This window comes from Phyllobates terribilis, unplaced genomic scaffold (assembly GCF_046119375.1).
Source record: "Phyllobates terribilis strain yellow unplaced genomic scaffold, ASM4611937v1 Scaffold_9__5_contigs__length_417890890, whole genome shotgun sequence".
Taxonomy (NCBI): Eukaryota; Metazoa; Chordata; class Amphibia; order Anura; family Dendrobatidae; genus Phyllobates; species Phyllobates terribilis.
In genome coordinates this window covers 374,084,299-374,101,133 of record NW_027362769.1, presented here as the reverse complement: position 1 = coordinate 374,101,133, position 16,835 = coordinate 374,084,299, and the positions used below count along the sequence as shown (strand labels likewise).

Here is a 16,835-nt window from a genome sequence, read left to right as displayed (position 1 = left end):
AGTATTTATTTATTATTGCCGTGTCCATAAAAGTCTCGTGTATAAAAATATAAAATTAATTGTGGTAATCAGTATATAGAGAAAAATTGAAACGTAAAAAAACTGCTGGATTCTGGTAGTTAAAAATATTAAAATAATAAAAGTTTTAATCACTTTTTTTCCCAGTTTAAAATAAATTGTAAAAAAAGTATTTATTTAGTATTCCCGTATCCTTAAGTCTGATCTATAAAAATATAAAATTAATTATGGCAAATGGCGATTAGGGAGAAAAAAATTATCGAAACGCAAAAACTGCAGATTTCTGGTTCTCGCCTCTCCCTAACAAAACTATTAATAAAATTATTGCAATTACACATTTTTTGTTATACAAAGATTTATTTCCTTTGTGTGTATTGGAACAACACAAAAAAAAAAACAGAAAAAAAGGCAAATTGTCTATGTGTGCCACACTAAGAATGGAGAACAGAAAGAGAAAAAGAGAACTGTATGAGGACTTGAGAATCAAAATTGGCCCATTTTGGGGGTTTTGTGTGAAATTATGTCCAATTTGCCTTTTTTCCTCTGTTTTTTCATGTTGTTCCAATAGACACAAAGAAAATAAACGTGTATAATGAAACATGTGTAATTGCAATAACTTTCTGGGAGAAATACTTCATTTTCTGGAACAATTTCAAGGGTGCCAATACTTTCGGCCATGACTGTATATGGACAGAAAATGTAAAAATTTAAGAGAGAGGAAAAAAAGCAAAGCGCAAGAAAATGAAAAATCCCGATTGGAAAGGAATTAAAATAGTATGGCTGGCATCCAGCAAATGAGATGCCGCAGTATCGAAGACTATGGGGAACCAGACAGAAATTCCAGTAATCTGGAAACAATTTGACTGCATCACATACACATTGGTATTTTAGTGATTAATTATTTACCTCATTCAGAACAGTAATGAGGGCCAAGGCGTACTCGGCAACGTGCTGGGGGTCTCCCTGCTTCAATAAACCCTGTAAGCGAGACTCTGTCAGGTTGTGTAACCAGTCTGCCAGGCTATGAAATCCATCTGGGAGGACTGGCATCAAAATTTCCAGGGTTCTGTACCAGTTAGAGAGACAAAAGGAAATATTACATAGCGGGGTCAGTCTATCTTACCGCCATGTAGGTTGTGTGCTGAATCCACTTACTGGTTTAGGGCCATTGCTGTTGCCCCCTGCTGGTCCTGCACCAGTATAGACACTTCGATCATGAAGTTGGACTCCTGGTAGCCAACGGGCAGGAAGGTGATGTGTTCTGACCGGCTGCCCTTATATACCCAGAAGTCGTCGCAGTGACCACCACGACAGCGCTTAGCCCTCAGGATGAACACCAAAGACACCTCGTCTTCTGTATCTCTCCACCCTACAATGATGATGAAGATTATGTAAGAGGAGATGTTTGTAGAGCAGGACACCCAATGCCATGGGGCATGGAAGGTACTGACCTATACAATCAAAGTGAACCGGGTCCGTCAAAGCGTGTATGGTTCCATTAGGGAAGATTCTGCAGGTTCCTCCGGAGGGTGGACTATTGGGGAGCAGATCTATAGAAGCAAAACCCTCTTCTTTCATGGTGGGATCACTGACATTAAGGGTGAACTTGTACCCCTCTCCATCCTTTAACACCCCCTGTCTGAGAACGAGATTCAGCTCTCGGTCTCCTGTGGTTGTGGTGCTGGCATTGAGGACCAAGGTCTTGTTGCTGAAGCTCTGAGCAGTCCATCTCTGGGAGGACAGACATGGAAAGTAACACCAAACATGCACCATATATCACATCTAGGGTCATTATATTGGGCTCCTGAGAAGCCGAGAGCACATCTTACCCCAGACCACGCTTCATCCTGACAGTTAGCGCAGGATCCTTCCAGGTAAACATAGGAGCTAGCGCTTACTTCATACACAGACTGCGCCTTGCAGGACACACACTTCAGAGACACGATGGGAACGCTGCCTTTTTTAATTAATACCTGCAAGTAAAAATGTCTAAATATCTCTTTAATACATAACTACTACCGCACCTAGGTAGAAAAATGTAACTACCATAATACTGCCCCCTATGTACAAGAATATAACTACTATAATACTGCTCCCTATGTACAAGAATATAACTACTATAATACTGCTCCCTATGTACAAGAATATAACTACTATAATACTGCTCCCTATGTACAAGAATATAACTACTATAATACTGCTCCCTATGTACAAGAATATAACTACTATAATACTGCTCCTATGTACAAGAATATAACTACTATAATACTGCCCCTATGTACAAGAATATAACTACTATAATACTGCCCCTGTTATGTTCTGCTACCAGAGCTAAGGAAAGAGAGGAGATCTGTCCCTACGATAGAACTCAGCTTAATCCCTACAATGTAACAGGGGACCTGATCCTGCGATCAGACCTGCTAAAGTCCTAAGCTAGTCTGTACGGAGACCTATAGATGTGGGGAAGGAATCCCTACAAGTACTAAGGACTGGGAGGAAAATGGGACACCTCCTAACAGAAACAGTAGCAGACAGACGAACAAACAAAATATATAGAACATAGAGGTCCGTAGACCAAGCAAACTAACAGAGTTAGATACAGGGCACAGGCTAGCTAGAAAGTAGTTAAACAATGAAGTCCAGCAAAGCCAGAAGGGCAGAGCAGGATTAAATAGGCCAACAAGGTCATGTGACCAGCAAAGGAAAAAAACTAAGAACAAGGTTCTAACAGTACCCCCCCTTCTAAGAGAATCCTCCGGATCCCCTAGGACCAGGCTTATCAGGAAATCTCCTGTGAAATGCTCTGATAAGTCTGGACGCGGAAACATCATCCGACCTCACCCAAGAGTTATCCTCGGGTCCGAAACCTTTCCAGGCCACAAGATACTGCAAACTACCTCTATACTGTCTAGAGTTAAGGATGCGAGAAATTTCATATTCCCCGTCCTCCACCACCGGAGGAACAGAGGCAGAGGCGTCACAATCCGATACAACAGCTTTTTTCAACAGAGAGACATGAAATACCGGATTAATTCTCCAGGAGGTAGGAACCTCCAACCTAACAGCAGATTGGTTGACAACCTGAAGCACCTTAAAGGGCCCTACAAACTTGGGACCCAATTTCTTAGAAGGAATCCTCAACCGCAGATTCCTAGAGGACAACCAAACCATGTCACCAACAGCGAACAAAACCTCCTGTCGTTTCCTATCAAAGTAGTCTTTAGATTTTCTGTTGGCCTCCTGAAGATTACCACGCACATCCGTCCAAACTCTCTCCAAATCACCGGAAAAATCTCCTCCTCAGGCACGGCAGATCCCAACTTGGAGAACGACCCAAACGACGGATGTCTCCCAGAACAACAAAAAAAAGGCGAACAACCAGCAGAAGAAGATGTATGATTGTTCAGAGCAAATTCAGCAAGTGGCAGAAACTCAGACCACCCCTCTTGATTGTCTGCCACAAAACAACGCAAGAACTGCTCAACATCCTGGTTTTTCCTTTCTGTCTGGCCATTAGATTCAGGATGATATCCGGACGAGAACGACAAATGAACTCCCAACCTGTCACAAAAGGCACGCCAAAAACGAGCCACGAACTGAGGACCTTTATCAGAAACAATGTCAGTAGGAACGCCATGAAGTCTGACAATTTCCTTGACAAAGGCCTTAGCGAGAGTTTTAGCGCAGGGCAGTTTGACGAAGGGAACCAAGTGACACATCTTGCTAAAACGGTCCACGACCACCCAGATGACAGTAAAACCCTCAGAGGGGGGAAGGTCAGTTATAAAGTCCATAGCCAAATGTGTCCAAGGAGCACTGGGAACCTCCAAAGGACAAAGCAACCCAGCAGCAGGAGTATGTGAGGACTTAGATCTAGCACAAATAGTACATTGGCGCACCCACTTAATGACTTCCTTCTGCCATCCAGGCCACCAAAAACTGCGACCCACCAGTCTCTTGGTCTCAGAGATTCCGGGATGACCTGCCAACCGAGATTCGTGACACTCAACAAACAAATCTCTCCTAAAGGTCCCAGGCACAAACAACCTCCCATGAGGAGTGTTAGATGGGGCATTCTCCTGTGCTTTAAGAATCTCATCTTCCAAAACGGAGTCCAAAGCAGCTATCACAACACCTTCTTGTAAAATGTTCTCCTCTTTCTCAGCACCGACTATGGGAGAAAAACTGCGAGACAAGGCATCCGCCTTAACATTCTTAGTACCAGGGATGTAAGTAACGGAGAAATTAAACCGCGAGAAAAACAGTGCCCACCTAGCCTGACGGGCATTCAGACGCTTGGCAGCATCAAGATATATCAGATTTTTATGATCCGTAAGAACCTGAACGGGAAATTCCGCACCTTCCAAGAAGTGGCGCCAGTGTTCAAATGCGAGTTTAATAGCCAATAATTCCCGATTACCAATATCGTAATTCAGTTCAGTCTCCGAAAATTTTTTTGAAAAAAAGGCACAGGGATGTAATCCATCCCCGTTATCCTGAGACAATACTGCGCCAACCCCCACAGAGGAAGCATCAACCTCAACCAAAAACGGCTTAGTCACATCAGGCTGCATAAGGATGGGAGCAGAGGTGAACCTCTCCTTGAGATACACAAAAGCTTCAATGGCCTCAGAAGTCCACTGAACCGCATCAGCACCTTTCCTGGTGAGATCGGTCAGAGGTTTGACAATACTAGAAAAATTTTTTATGAATTTTCTGTAATAATTGGCGAAACCCAAAAACCTCTGTATCGATTTCAAACCAATAGGCCTAGGCCATTCCTGTACAGCTTGAACTTTAACCGGGTCCATCTCAAAACCTTCGCTGGAGATAATGTAGCCCAAAAAACTAATTCTCTGTACAGCGAACTCACATTTCTCCAGCTTAGCAAAAAGCGAATTGTCCATTAACAACTGTAATACCTCACGTACGCTCCGCCAATGAGACTCCAGATCCGGCGAATAAATCAAAATGTCATCCAAATACACAACCACATTTTTGCCGATCAAAGGTCTAAGGATGTCATTAATAAGATTCTGAAAAAATGCAGGAGCATTAGTAAGACCAAAAGGCATAACCAGATTCTCAAAATGACCCACAGGAGTGTTAAAAGCAGTCTTCCATTCGTCACCCTCCTTCATGCGCAACAGATTGTATGCCCCCTTAAGGTCAATTTTAGAGAACCACTTGGCCCCCATTAACTGGTTAAACAGATCAGGAATCAATGGCAGTGGGTAAGGATTGCGTACAGTAATTTTGTTAATCTCACGAAAATCCAGACAAGGACGTAAACCGCCGTCCTTTTTTTTTACAAAAAAAAATCCAACCGCCACAGGAGACTTAGAGGGCCTAATGTGACCGGCGGCCAAACTTGTCTGTATGTATTCCTCCAAAGCCTTTCTCTCAGGAATAGTAAGGTTAAATAAACGACTTTTAGGAAGAGTCGCTCCAGGGACAAATTCAATAGAACAATCATAGTCTCTATGGGGAGGCAAAACCTGCGATTCCTTCTCAGAAAAAACTCTCCAAAAATCCTGAATAGGAACAGGCAATTCTCCCCTATCCAAAGCTGCAATACGCCCGTTACAACACTTGTCATAACATTTATGGCTCCAGGATTTAATTTCACTGGTAGACCAATCCAGTACAGGATTGTGAAATTTTAACCAGGGCAATCCCAATATTACTGGAGAAGGCAAGTTATTCAACACTACCAAATCCAATTTCTCATGGTGAACACCATTAATAGTGAGAGGAAATTCACAGACCTTGAGAGTAATATTCTTCAAAGGGGAACCATCCACAGAGACCACAGCAATGGGGGATGATAAAGGTTCGGGTTTTAAATTGAGTCTTTCCAAGAATCCCCCATCAATTACATTCAGAGTAGACCCACAATCAACAAACACCCGAAATTCCATTCATTTTTCCTGAGCAATCGTGGAAGCAGCTAAAAATACACCCTTGGAATTTAAACAGGCAATACGGGCATGACTGACCATTTTTTTTTCTTTCTTGATACGAAGCTCACAGCCTTTAATCAAATGACCAGATTTTCCGCAATAGAAACACAAGCCTTCAGAAAATCTGCGATCTTTTTCTTGAGAGCGAGGTGCCATCGCTCCAATCTCCATCGATTCACCACTGTTAGTACACACATTCTCATAACCAGAAACTGACATAGCAGAGGATTTGCTCTCATTAACCCTTGCACGCAGTCTCCTATCCACCCGTATAGCTAATTGCATAGCCTGTTGCAAATCTTCAGGTGTAGGATAAGCAATTAGCAGGTCTTTAACCCTTTCACTGAGCCCAGCAAGAAATAGACTTTTCAGAGCAGAATCGTTCCACCCTGTTTGAGTAGACCATCGACGGAAATGAGTACAATATTTTTCCACATTACCTGATCCCTGTCTCAAACGTCTTAACTCAGTCTCAGCTGATGCGACACGGTCAGGATCATCATATAATAGTCCCAAAGCAGAAAAAAAACTATCCACTGATCTGAAGCATGTATCACTAGGTTGCAAAGAAAAGGCCCACTCCTGAGGCTCTTTGCGCAAAAGTGACATTATAAACCCTATGCGCTGGGAATCATCCCCAGAGGACTTGGGTCTCAAACGAAAATACAATAAGCAAGCATTTTTAAATGAAAAAAATTCTCGGTGTTCACCAAAAAATAAATCCGGCAAACGTACCTTAGGCTCCAAGAAATGTGCTCCAGGACAGTTACTCACGTGCTGTCGGAGCTCAGTCACCTCCAAAGAGAGTCCCTGCAGGTGTTTAGCCAAATCCAGAACCGACACCATGATGGAACAGAAAAAAAAATCTTTCCTTAGAGCATTTGCTGGGCTGGACTTACTGTTATGTTCTGCTACCAGAGCTAAGGAAAGAGAGGAGATCTGTCCCTACGATAGAACTCAGCTTAATCCCTACGATGGAACAGGGGACCTGATCCTGCGATCAGACCTGCTAAAGTCCTAAGCTAGTCTGTACGGAGACCTATAGATGTGGGGAAGGAATCCCTACAAGTACTAAGGACTGGGAGGAAAATGGGACACCTCCTAACAGAAATAGTAGCAGACAGACGAACAAACAAAATATATAGAACATAGAGGTCCGTAGACCAAGCAAACTAACAGAGTTAGATACAGGGCACAGGCTAGCTAGAAAGTAGTTAAACAATGAAGTCCAGCAAAGCCAGAAGGGCGGAGCAGGATTAAATAGGCCAACAAGGTCATGTGACCAGCAAAGGAAAAAAACTAAGAACAAAGTTCTAACAGCCCCTATGTACAAGAATATAACTACTATAATACTACCCCTATGTACAAGAATATAACTACTATAATACTGCTCCTATGTACAAGAATATAACTACTATAATACTGCCCCCTATGTACAGGAATATAACTACTATAATACTGCTCCTATGTACAAGAATATAACTACTATAATACTGCTCCTATGTACAAGAATATAACTACTATAATACTGCTCCCTATGTACAAGAATATAAATACTATAATACTGCCCCTATGTACAAGAATATAACTACTATAATACTGCTCCTATGTACAAGAATATAACTACTATAACACTGCTCCTATGTACAAGAATATAACTACTATAATACTGCCCCCTATGTACAAGAATATAACTACTATAATATTGCCCCTATGTAGAAGAATATAACTACTATAACACTGCCCTTATGTACAAGAATATAACTACTATAATACTGCCCCTATGTACAAGAATATATCTACTATAATACTGCCCCCTATGTACAAGAATATAACTACTATAATACTGCCCCCTATGTACAAGAATATAACTACTATAATACGGCCCCCTATTTATAAGAATATAACTACTATAATACTGCCCCCTATATACAGGATTATAACTACTATAATACTGCCCCTATGTACAAGAATATAACTACTATAATACTGCTCCTATGTACAAGAATATAACTACTATAATACTGCCCCTATGTACAAGAATATAACTACTATAATACTGCTCCTATGTACAAGAATATAACTACTATAATACTGCCCCCCTGTACAGGAATATAACTACTATAATACTGCCCCTATGTACAAGAATATAACTACTATAATACTGCTCCAATGTACAAGAATATAACTACTATAATACTGCTCCTATGTACAAGAATATAACTACTATAATACTGTCCCTATATATACGAATATAACTACTATAATACTGCTCCTATGTACAAGAATATAACTACTATAATACTGCCCCTATGTACAAGAATATAACTACTATAATACTGCTCCTATGTACAAGAATATAACTACTATAATACTGCCCCCCTGTACAGGAATATAACTACTATAATACTGCCCCTATGTACAAGAATATAACTACTATAATACTGCTCCAATGTACAAGAATATAACTACTATAATACTGCTCCAATGTACAAGAATATAACTACTATAACACTGCTCCTATGTACAAGAATATAACTACTATAATACTGCCCCCTATGTACAAGAATATAACTACTATAATATTGCCCCTATGTAGAAGAATATAACTACTATAACACTGCCCTTATGTACAAGAATATAACTACTATAATACTGCCCCTATGTACAAGAATATATCTACTATAATACTGCCCCCTATGTACAAGAATATAACTACTATAATACTGCCCCCTATGTACAAGAATATAACTACTATAATACGGCCCCCTATTTATAAGAATATAACTACTATAATACTGCCCCCTATATACAGGATTATAACTACTATAATACTGCCCCTATGTACAAGAATATAACTACTTTAATACTGACCCTATGTACAAGAATATAACTACTATAATACTGCCCCCTATGTACAAGAATATAACTACTATAATACTGCTCCTATGTACCGGAATATAACTACTATAATACTGCTCCTATGCACAAGAATATAACTACTATAATACTGCCCCTATGTACAAGAATATAACTACTATAATACTGCTCCAATGTACAAGAATATAACTACTATAATACTGCTCCTATGTACAAGAATATAACTACTATAATACTGTCCCTATATATACGAATATAACTACTATAATACTGCCCCTATATACAAGAATATAACTACTATAATACTGCTCCAATGTACAAGAATATAACTACTATAATACTGCTCCTATGTACAAGAATATAACTACTATAACACTGCTCCTATGTACAAGAATATAACTACTATAATACTGCCCCCTATGTACAAGAATATAACTACTATAATATTGCCCCTATGTAGAAGAATATAACTACTATAACACTGCCCTTATGTACAAGAATATAACTACTATAATACTGCCCCTATGTACAAGAATATATCTACTATAATACTGCCCCCTATGTACAAGAATATAACTACTATAATACTGCCCCCTATGTACAAGAATATAACTACTATAATACGGCCCCCTATGTATAAGAATATAACTACTATAATACTGCCCCCTATATACAGGATTATAACTACTATAATACTGCCCCTATGTACAAGAATATAACTACTATAATACTGCCCCTATGTACAAGAATATAACTACTATAATACTGCTCCTATGTACAAGAATATAACTACTATAATACTGCTCCAATGTACAAGAATATAACTACTATAATACTGCTCCTATGTACAAGAATATAACTACTATAATACTGCTCCTATGTACCGGAATATAACTACTATAATACTGCTCCTATGCACAAGAATATAACTACTATAATACTGCCCCTATGTACAAGAATATAACTACTATAATACTGCTCCAATGTACAAGAATATAACTACTATAATACTGCTCCTATGTACAAGAATATAACTACTATAATACTGCTCCTATGTACAAGAATATAACTACTACTAGATGGTGGCCCGATTCTAATGCATCGGGTAATCTAGAATATGCATGCGGCTGACCGGGCGCCACTAAGCAGCGAAGCAGTGTTTTAATTAACTTCACAATGTATCCTCTCGGTGCCCCTAATGAATTTTGTCATTACGTCATGTTGTCAATCCTGCTTGTGACAACATCGCTGACGACGCTCAGGCAGCACGTAATTCTCCCGCCTGCAGCCGGCTGTTGCTTCCGCTTACATCACGACTATTTGTGGCTGCAGCCAGGGGTCTGCTGTTACGCGTACCACAGTGAATGACGGGCTGTGGGCGGGGTTATCCCCCATCGTGTCACATCCAGCATCCACAGCGCGGTCAGTCAATGTGGTTTGTATGGCTGCCTCATTCCTCTAATCCTGGTTTGTATGGCTGACTTATTTTGGATTATACGCCTTCCTCATCTGAGCTTGTATGGCCCCCTTATCCTGGTTTTGTATGACCTACTCATTCCCCCATCTCTACAGCACAGTTCAAAAACTAAACCCTAATCCTCCCTTTGTTTCCTTTCTCTGGTCTAGCATTGTCTGTCCTGTTTTCAGCAGCTCCTCGCAGGATCGGAGGCACAGCGCGCGCTCTCAGATACTGCTTTGAGTTGCTGCTGTCTGTAGATTCGCTCCTTTCTACGCCGGGACTAAGTGCGTGGAGAGGCACAAATCTGCATTCACTTTAGTAGCACAGGCTGCAGATGCCGCTATGAAGATTTAACAATAATACAATGAATACACAAAATAATACTTTATTATTAACTATTATTGGTTATAGAACTTAATACAACGGAACAAAATTATTAAACAGATGATCAAAATATATAAACCATTCCATGAATATGTAACAATATTTTACAATAAATCATCGGACAAAAGAAGTACGACCCTAGAATTTATTTATTAACAATATCAACCTAAAATATTTTTGTACACGACATTTTTGGTGAATACTTTTGGACTATCTGGAAGCAACTTTCCTTGTAAATGGGTATCCAAAACTTGCACCTTGACGTTGGATCTCATTTTAACTCTTGAAAATGCAACATAGAGCTGTCCATGTCCAAAAACGGGCTCCGGTAAATATATGCCAACACGTTGTAGAGTTTGACCTTGTGACTTGTTTATTGTCATGGCAAATGCTGGTTTTACTGGAAACTGTCGACGTCGAAGCTTAAATGGAAGACCGGTGTCTGAAGGACATAAATCAATGCGTGGAATGAACACTGTCTCCTGTTCCCGGCATTTTTTGTGAGATTCGGCATCCTGAGCTTGTCTGGCGGAAGTGTGTTGCGGTGTCTCCTGTTCCCGGCGTTTTTGTTGAGCTTCCGCATCCTGGGCTTGTCTTGCGGCAGTTTGTTGCGGTGTCTCCTGTTCCCAGCGTTTTTGTTGAGCTTCCGCATCCTGGGCTTGTCTGGCGGCAGTGTGCTGCGGTGTCTCCTGTTCCCGGCGTTTTTGGTGAGTTTCCGCATCCTGGGCTTGTCTGGCGGCAGTGTGTTGCGGTGTCTCCTGTTCCCGGCGTTTTTGTTGATATTCGGCATCCTGGGCTTGTCTGGCGGCAGTGTGTTGCGGTGTCTCCTGTTCCCGGCGTTTTTGGTGAGTTTCCGCATCCTGGGCTTGTCTGGCGGCAGTGTGTTGTGGTGTCTCCTGTTCCCGGCGTTTTTGTTGATATTCGGCATCCTGGGCTTGTCTGGCGGCAGTATGTTGCGGTATCTCCTGTTCCCGGCGTTTTTTTGTGAGATTCCGCATCCTGGGCTTGTCTGGCGGCAGTGTGTTGCGGTATCTCCTGTTCCCGACGTTTTTTGTGAGTTTCCGCATCCTGGGCTTGTCTGGCGGCAGTATGTTGCGGTATCTCCTGTTCCCGACGTTTTTTGTGAGCTTCTGCATCCTGGGCTTGACTGGCGGCAGTGTGTTGCGGTATCTCCTGTTCCCGACGTTTTTTGTGAGCTTCTGCATCCTGGGCTTGTCTGGCGGCAGTGTGTTGTGGTGTCTGTTGCTCTCGACGTTGTCATTTTCTTGCTGCTTCTGCTGCTTTTCTGTCTTCCTCCGTGGCGTATTTTCGCTTACGACCCATTATAAAACAGGAAGCGTAAAGAAGTATCTCTTCAGCGCGCTGTCACTGGCAGAACGTGTTCAGTAAACCTGACAGTAGTCCCTCGCACAGTGTGACAGAAGTCCCTCGCACAGTGTGACAGAAGTCCCTCGCACAGTCTGACAGAAGTCCCTCACACAGTGTGACAGAAGTCCCTCGCACAGTGTGACAGAAGTCCCTCGCACAGTCTGACAGAAGTCCCTCGCACAGTGTGACTGAAGTCCCTCGCACAGTGTGACTGAAGTCCCTCGCACAGTGTGACAGAAGTCCCTCGCACAGTGTGACAGAAGTCCCTCGCACAGTCTGACTGAAGTTCCTCGCACAGTGTGACAGAGAAAACCTGCTCAGTACGTTATGAGCATTTTGTGAGTCACATGACCACATGGGCGGAGTTAGCCGTGCTATCTCCCGTACGTGGCGTAGATATTTGAAATGTTGCGGTAATTGGCCGGAGAGCGTGTTTAAATTTGGCGCGGAAATCTGTGATTGGTCGCGGGCGGCGTCCGCGACCAATCATAAAAGCAGGTTTTAAATGGCGCGCGCCGTGTTACTAAGCAGCGGACAGTGTGTTTGAATTCAGCGTTCAAATCTCTGATTGGTCGAGTCGGGAGGGCGCGACCAATCAGCGTATCGTATTGGTGAGGACCGGGGAGCGGCTGCCTGTGCGGCTACTTCCGCTCCGAGAAGCCGGGACATGAGCGGGCGCTCGCAGCAGAAGTATCCGGACCCGCAGCGCCGCACCCCGGTCCTCCCTACACACGCTAGCCGCATGGATGTCAGCGGCGCTGCCTGTGCGGATACTTCCGCTCCGAGAAGCCGGGACATGACCGGGTGCTCGCAGCAGAAGTATCCGGACCCACAACGCCACTCCCCGGTCCTCCCTTCACACCCTAGCCGCTGATGTCCCCACAGTATCAGCATGGTGTTACAAAGATCCGGACATTTGTGTTAAAAATCGCTAATTGGTCGCAGGCGCTGCCCGCGACCAATCACCGATTTGGGCGCCAAATTTAAATATCGGCGGCGACCAATCACGGATCTTGGCTCCACATTTAAAAACCGCTGTGCAGATTGGTCGCCGACGCTGGGCGCCACCAATCACCGATTTTGGCGCCACATTTAAATAGCGTACGCGACCAATCAGTACAGCGGTGTTGAAATGTGGAGCCAAGATCGGTGATTGGTCGCGGCCGATATTTAAATTTGGCGCCCAAATCGGTGATTGGTCGCGGGCAGCGCCAGCGACCAATTAGCGATTTTTAACATAAATGTCCGGACCTTGTAACACCATGCGGATACTATGGGGACATCAGCGGCTAGGGTGTGAAGGGAGGACCGGGGAGCGGCATTGCGTGTTGGGATACTTCTGCTGCGAGCAGTCGCTCATATCCCGGCTTCTCTGAGTGGAAGTATCGGCACAGGCAGCGGCACTCCCCGGTCCTCACTAATACGCTTCCGCTCCCCGCTCCTCACCAATAAGATTCGCTGATTGGTCGCGCTCTCCGCACGCGACCAATCAGTGATCTTGGCGCTAAAGTTAAACACCACTGTGCTGATTGGTCGCCGACGCTGTGCGCGACCAATCACCGATTTGGGCGGCACATTTAAATAGCGTCCGCGACCAATCAGTAAAGCGGTGTTTAAATGTGGAGCCAAGATCGGTGATTGGTCGCGGCCGATATTTAAATTTGGCGCCCAAATCGTTGATTGGTCGCGGGCAGCGCCGGCGACCAATCATCGATTTTTAACACAAATGTCCGGACCTTGTAACACCATGCGGATACTATGGGGACATCAGCGGCTAGGGTGTGAAGGGAGGACCGGGGAGCGGCATTGCGTGTTGGGATACTTCTGCTGCGAGCGGCCGCTCATGTCCCGGGTTCTCGCAGCAGAAGTATCCGCACAGGCAGCGCCGCTCCCCGGTCTTCCCTTCACACCCTAGCCGCTGATGTCCCCACAGTATCCGCATGGTGTTACAAAGGTCCGGACATTGTGTTAAAAATCGCTGATTGGTCGCTGGCGCTGCCCGCGACCGATCACCGATTTGGGCGCCAAATTTAAATATCGGCCGCGACCAATCACCGATCTTGGCTCCTGATTTAAACACCGCTGTGCTGATTGGTCGTGGCCGATATTTAAATTTGGCGCCCAAATCGGTGATTGGTCGCGGGCAGAGCCCGAGACCAATCAGCGATTTTTAACACAAATGTCCGGATCTTTGTAACACCATGCGGATACTGTGGGGACATCAGCGGCTAGGGTGTGAAGGGAGGACCGGGGAGCGGCGCTGCGGGTCAGGATACTTCTGCTGCGAGCAGTCGCTCATCTCCTGGCTTCTCTGAGTGGAAGTATCCGCACAGGCAGCGGCGCTCCCCGGTCCTCACTAATACGCTTCCGCTCCCCGCTCCTCACCAATAAGATTCGCTGATTGGTCGCGCTCTCCGCACGCGACCAATCAGTGATCTTGGCGCTAAAGTTAAACACCACTGTGCTGATTGGTCGCCGACGCTGTGCGCGACCAATCACCGATTTGGGCGGCACATTTAAATAGCGTCCGCGACCAATCAGTACAGCGGTGTTTAAATGTGGAGTCAAGATCGGTGATTGGTCGCGGCCGATATTTAAATTTGGCGCCCAAATCGCGATTTTTAACACAAATGTCCGGACCTTTGTAACACCATGCAGATACTGTGGGGACATCAGCGGCTAGGGTGTGAAGGGAGGACCGGGGAGCGGCGCTGCGGGTCGGGATACTTCTGCTGCGAGCGCCCGCTCATGTCCCGGGTTCTCGCAGCGGAAGTGTGAAGGGAGGACCGGGGAGCGGCGCTGCGAGTCCAATTGGTTGCGGCCGCTATTTAAATGTGCCGCACAAATCGTTGATTGGTCGCGGACTTGGCCCGCGACCAATCACTGATCTTGCGGCCAAAGTTAAACACTACTGTGCTGATTGGTCGCCGACGCTGCCCGCGACCAATCACCGATTTGGGCGCCAAATTTAAATATCGGCCGCGACCAATCACCGATCTTGGCTCCACATGTAAACACCGCTGTGCTGATTGTTCGCGCCCGATATTTAAATGTGGCGCCCAAATCCGTGATTGGTCGCGGGCAGCGTCGGCGACCAATCAGCACAGCGTTGTTTAAGTTTTGCGCTAAGATCAGTGATTGGTCGGGTCCGAAGACCGCGACCAATCATCGAATCGTCTTGGTGAGGACCGGGGAGCGGCGCTGCCTGTGCGGGTACTTACGCTGCGAGAACCCGGGACATAGCGGGCGCTCGCAGCAGAAGTATCCCGAGCCGCAGCGCCGCTCCCCGGTCCTCCCTTCCGCATGGAGGTCAGCGGCGCCGGCGGTCCTTCCGCTGATACTGGCCGGGAGACTAACAGCCTCGCGCCGCTCATCTCCCGGCTGCATCTCCGTCCCGCAGATGGGTCCGGCGGTCGGGTTCCTTCTGCTGTTGCCGGCCGGGAGATGAGCGCCTCGCGCCGCTCATCTCCCGGCTGCATCGCCGCTCAGCTCCGTCCCGCAGATGAGCCGCTAACGGCCGCCATCTTTTTTCAGAAATCCCGCGGCGCTGATTGGCCGCTGCCGGACCAATGAGCGACGCGGGATTTCCTGGACAGACAGACAGACAGACGGGATAAGACAATTATATATATAGATAATACTGCCTCTATGTACAAGAATATAACTACTATAATACTGCCCCCTATGTACAAGAATATAACTACTATAATACTGCCCCTATGTACAAGAATATAACTACTATAATACTGCCCCCTATGTACAAGAATATAACTACTATAATACTGCCCCTATGTACAAGAATATAACTACTATAATACTGCCCTCTATGTACAAGAATATAACTACTATAATACTGCTCCTATGTACAAGAATATAACTACTATAATACTGCCCCCTATGTACAAGAATATAGCTACTATAATACTGCTCCTATGTACAAGAATATAACTACTATAATACTGCCCTCTATGTACAAGAATATAACTACTATAATACTGCCCTCTATGTACAAGAATATAACTACTATAATACTGCTCCTATGTACAAGAATATAACTACAGTAATACTGCCTCCTCTCGAGGAGCACAAACCACTTATCTCAGTCTCATTAGTCACTTACCGTTTGGTTGGTGGACTCAGGATGCCTTCCGGGTTTACTGATAGTCAGAAAAAATGTGTACTCCACATCTGGCTCCAACTTTGACTTGTGTATGAACATTTCACCAAATTCTGAAGTGACGTCAGAATTACAAGTTGCACTTTCTAAATTCTAAAATGGCGGACACAAAATAGTTATTAGAATCAAAAATTATCTTGTCATGTTTTTCTCTTAGATGAACACCAAAGCAGAAAGTACTTAGTAGTGGCAGGGAAGATCTACAGCTGTGCAGTTCTTGCAACATACAAGAATATAACAACTATAGCACTGCCCACTATGTACAAGAATATAACTATTATAATACTGCCCCCTATGTACAAGAATATAACTACTATAATACTGCCCCCTATGTACAAGAATATAACTACTATAATACTGCCCCCTATGTACAAAAATATAACTACTATAATACTGCCCCCTATGTACAAGAATATAACTACTATAATACTGCCCACTATGTACAAGAATATAATTACTACAATACTGCTCCTATGTACAAGAATATAACTACTATAATACTGCCCCCTATGTACAGGAATATAACTACTATAATACTGCCCCCTATGTACAAGAATATAACTACTATAATACTGCCCCTATGTAC

General features: G+C 44.1%; 1 protein-coding gene across 2 annotated transcripts in view; it reads right to left on the bottom strand.

The window, feature by feature from the left end:
- The window catches only part of PKD1 (polycystin 1, transient receptor potential channel interacting), a 184,924-nt gene that overhangs the window by 90,129 nt on the left and 77,960 nt on the right, over nt 1-16,835 (bottom strand). For both annotated transcript variants that reach the window (XM_073648383.1, XM_073648384.1), the window contains exons 15-19: nt 16,193-16,342; nt 1,848-1,991; nt 1,470-1,749; nt 1,174-1,387; nt 925-1,084 (exon numbers count right to left, since the gene is read on the bottom strand). In XM_073648383.1, coding sequence (XP_073504484.1) covers nt 925-1,084; nt 1,174-1,387; nt 1,470-1,749; nt 1,848-1,991; nt 16,193-16,342 — 948 coding nt within the window. The remainder of the gene's footprint in view (nt 1-924; nt 1,085-1,173; nt 1,388-1,469; nt 1,750-1,847; nt 1,992-16,192; nt 16,343-16,835) is intronic.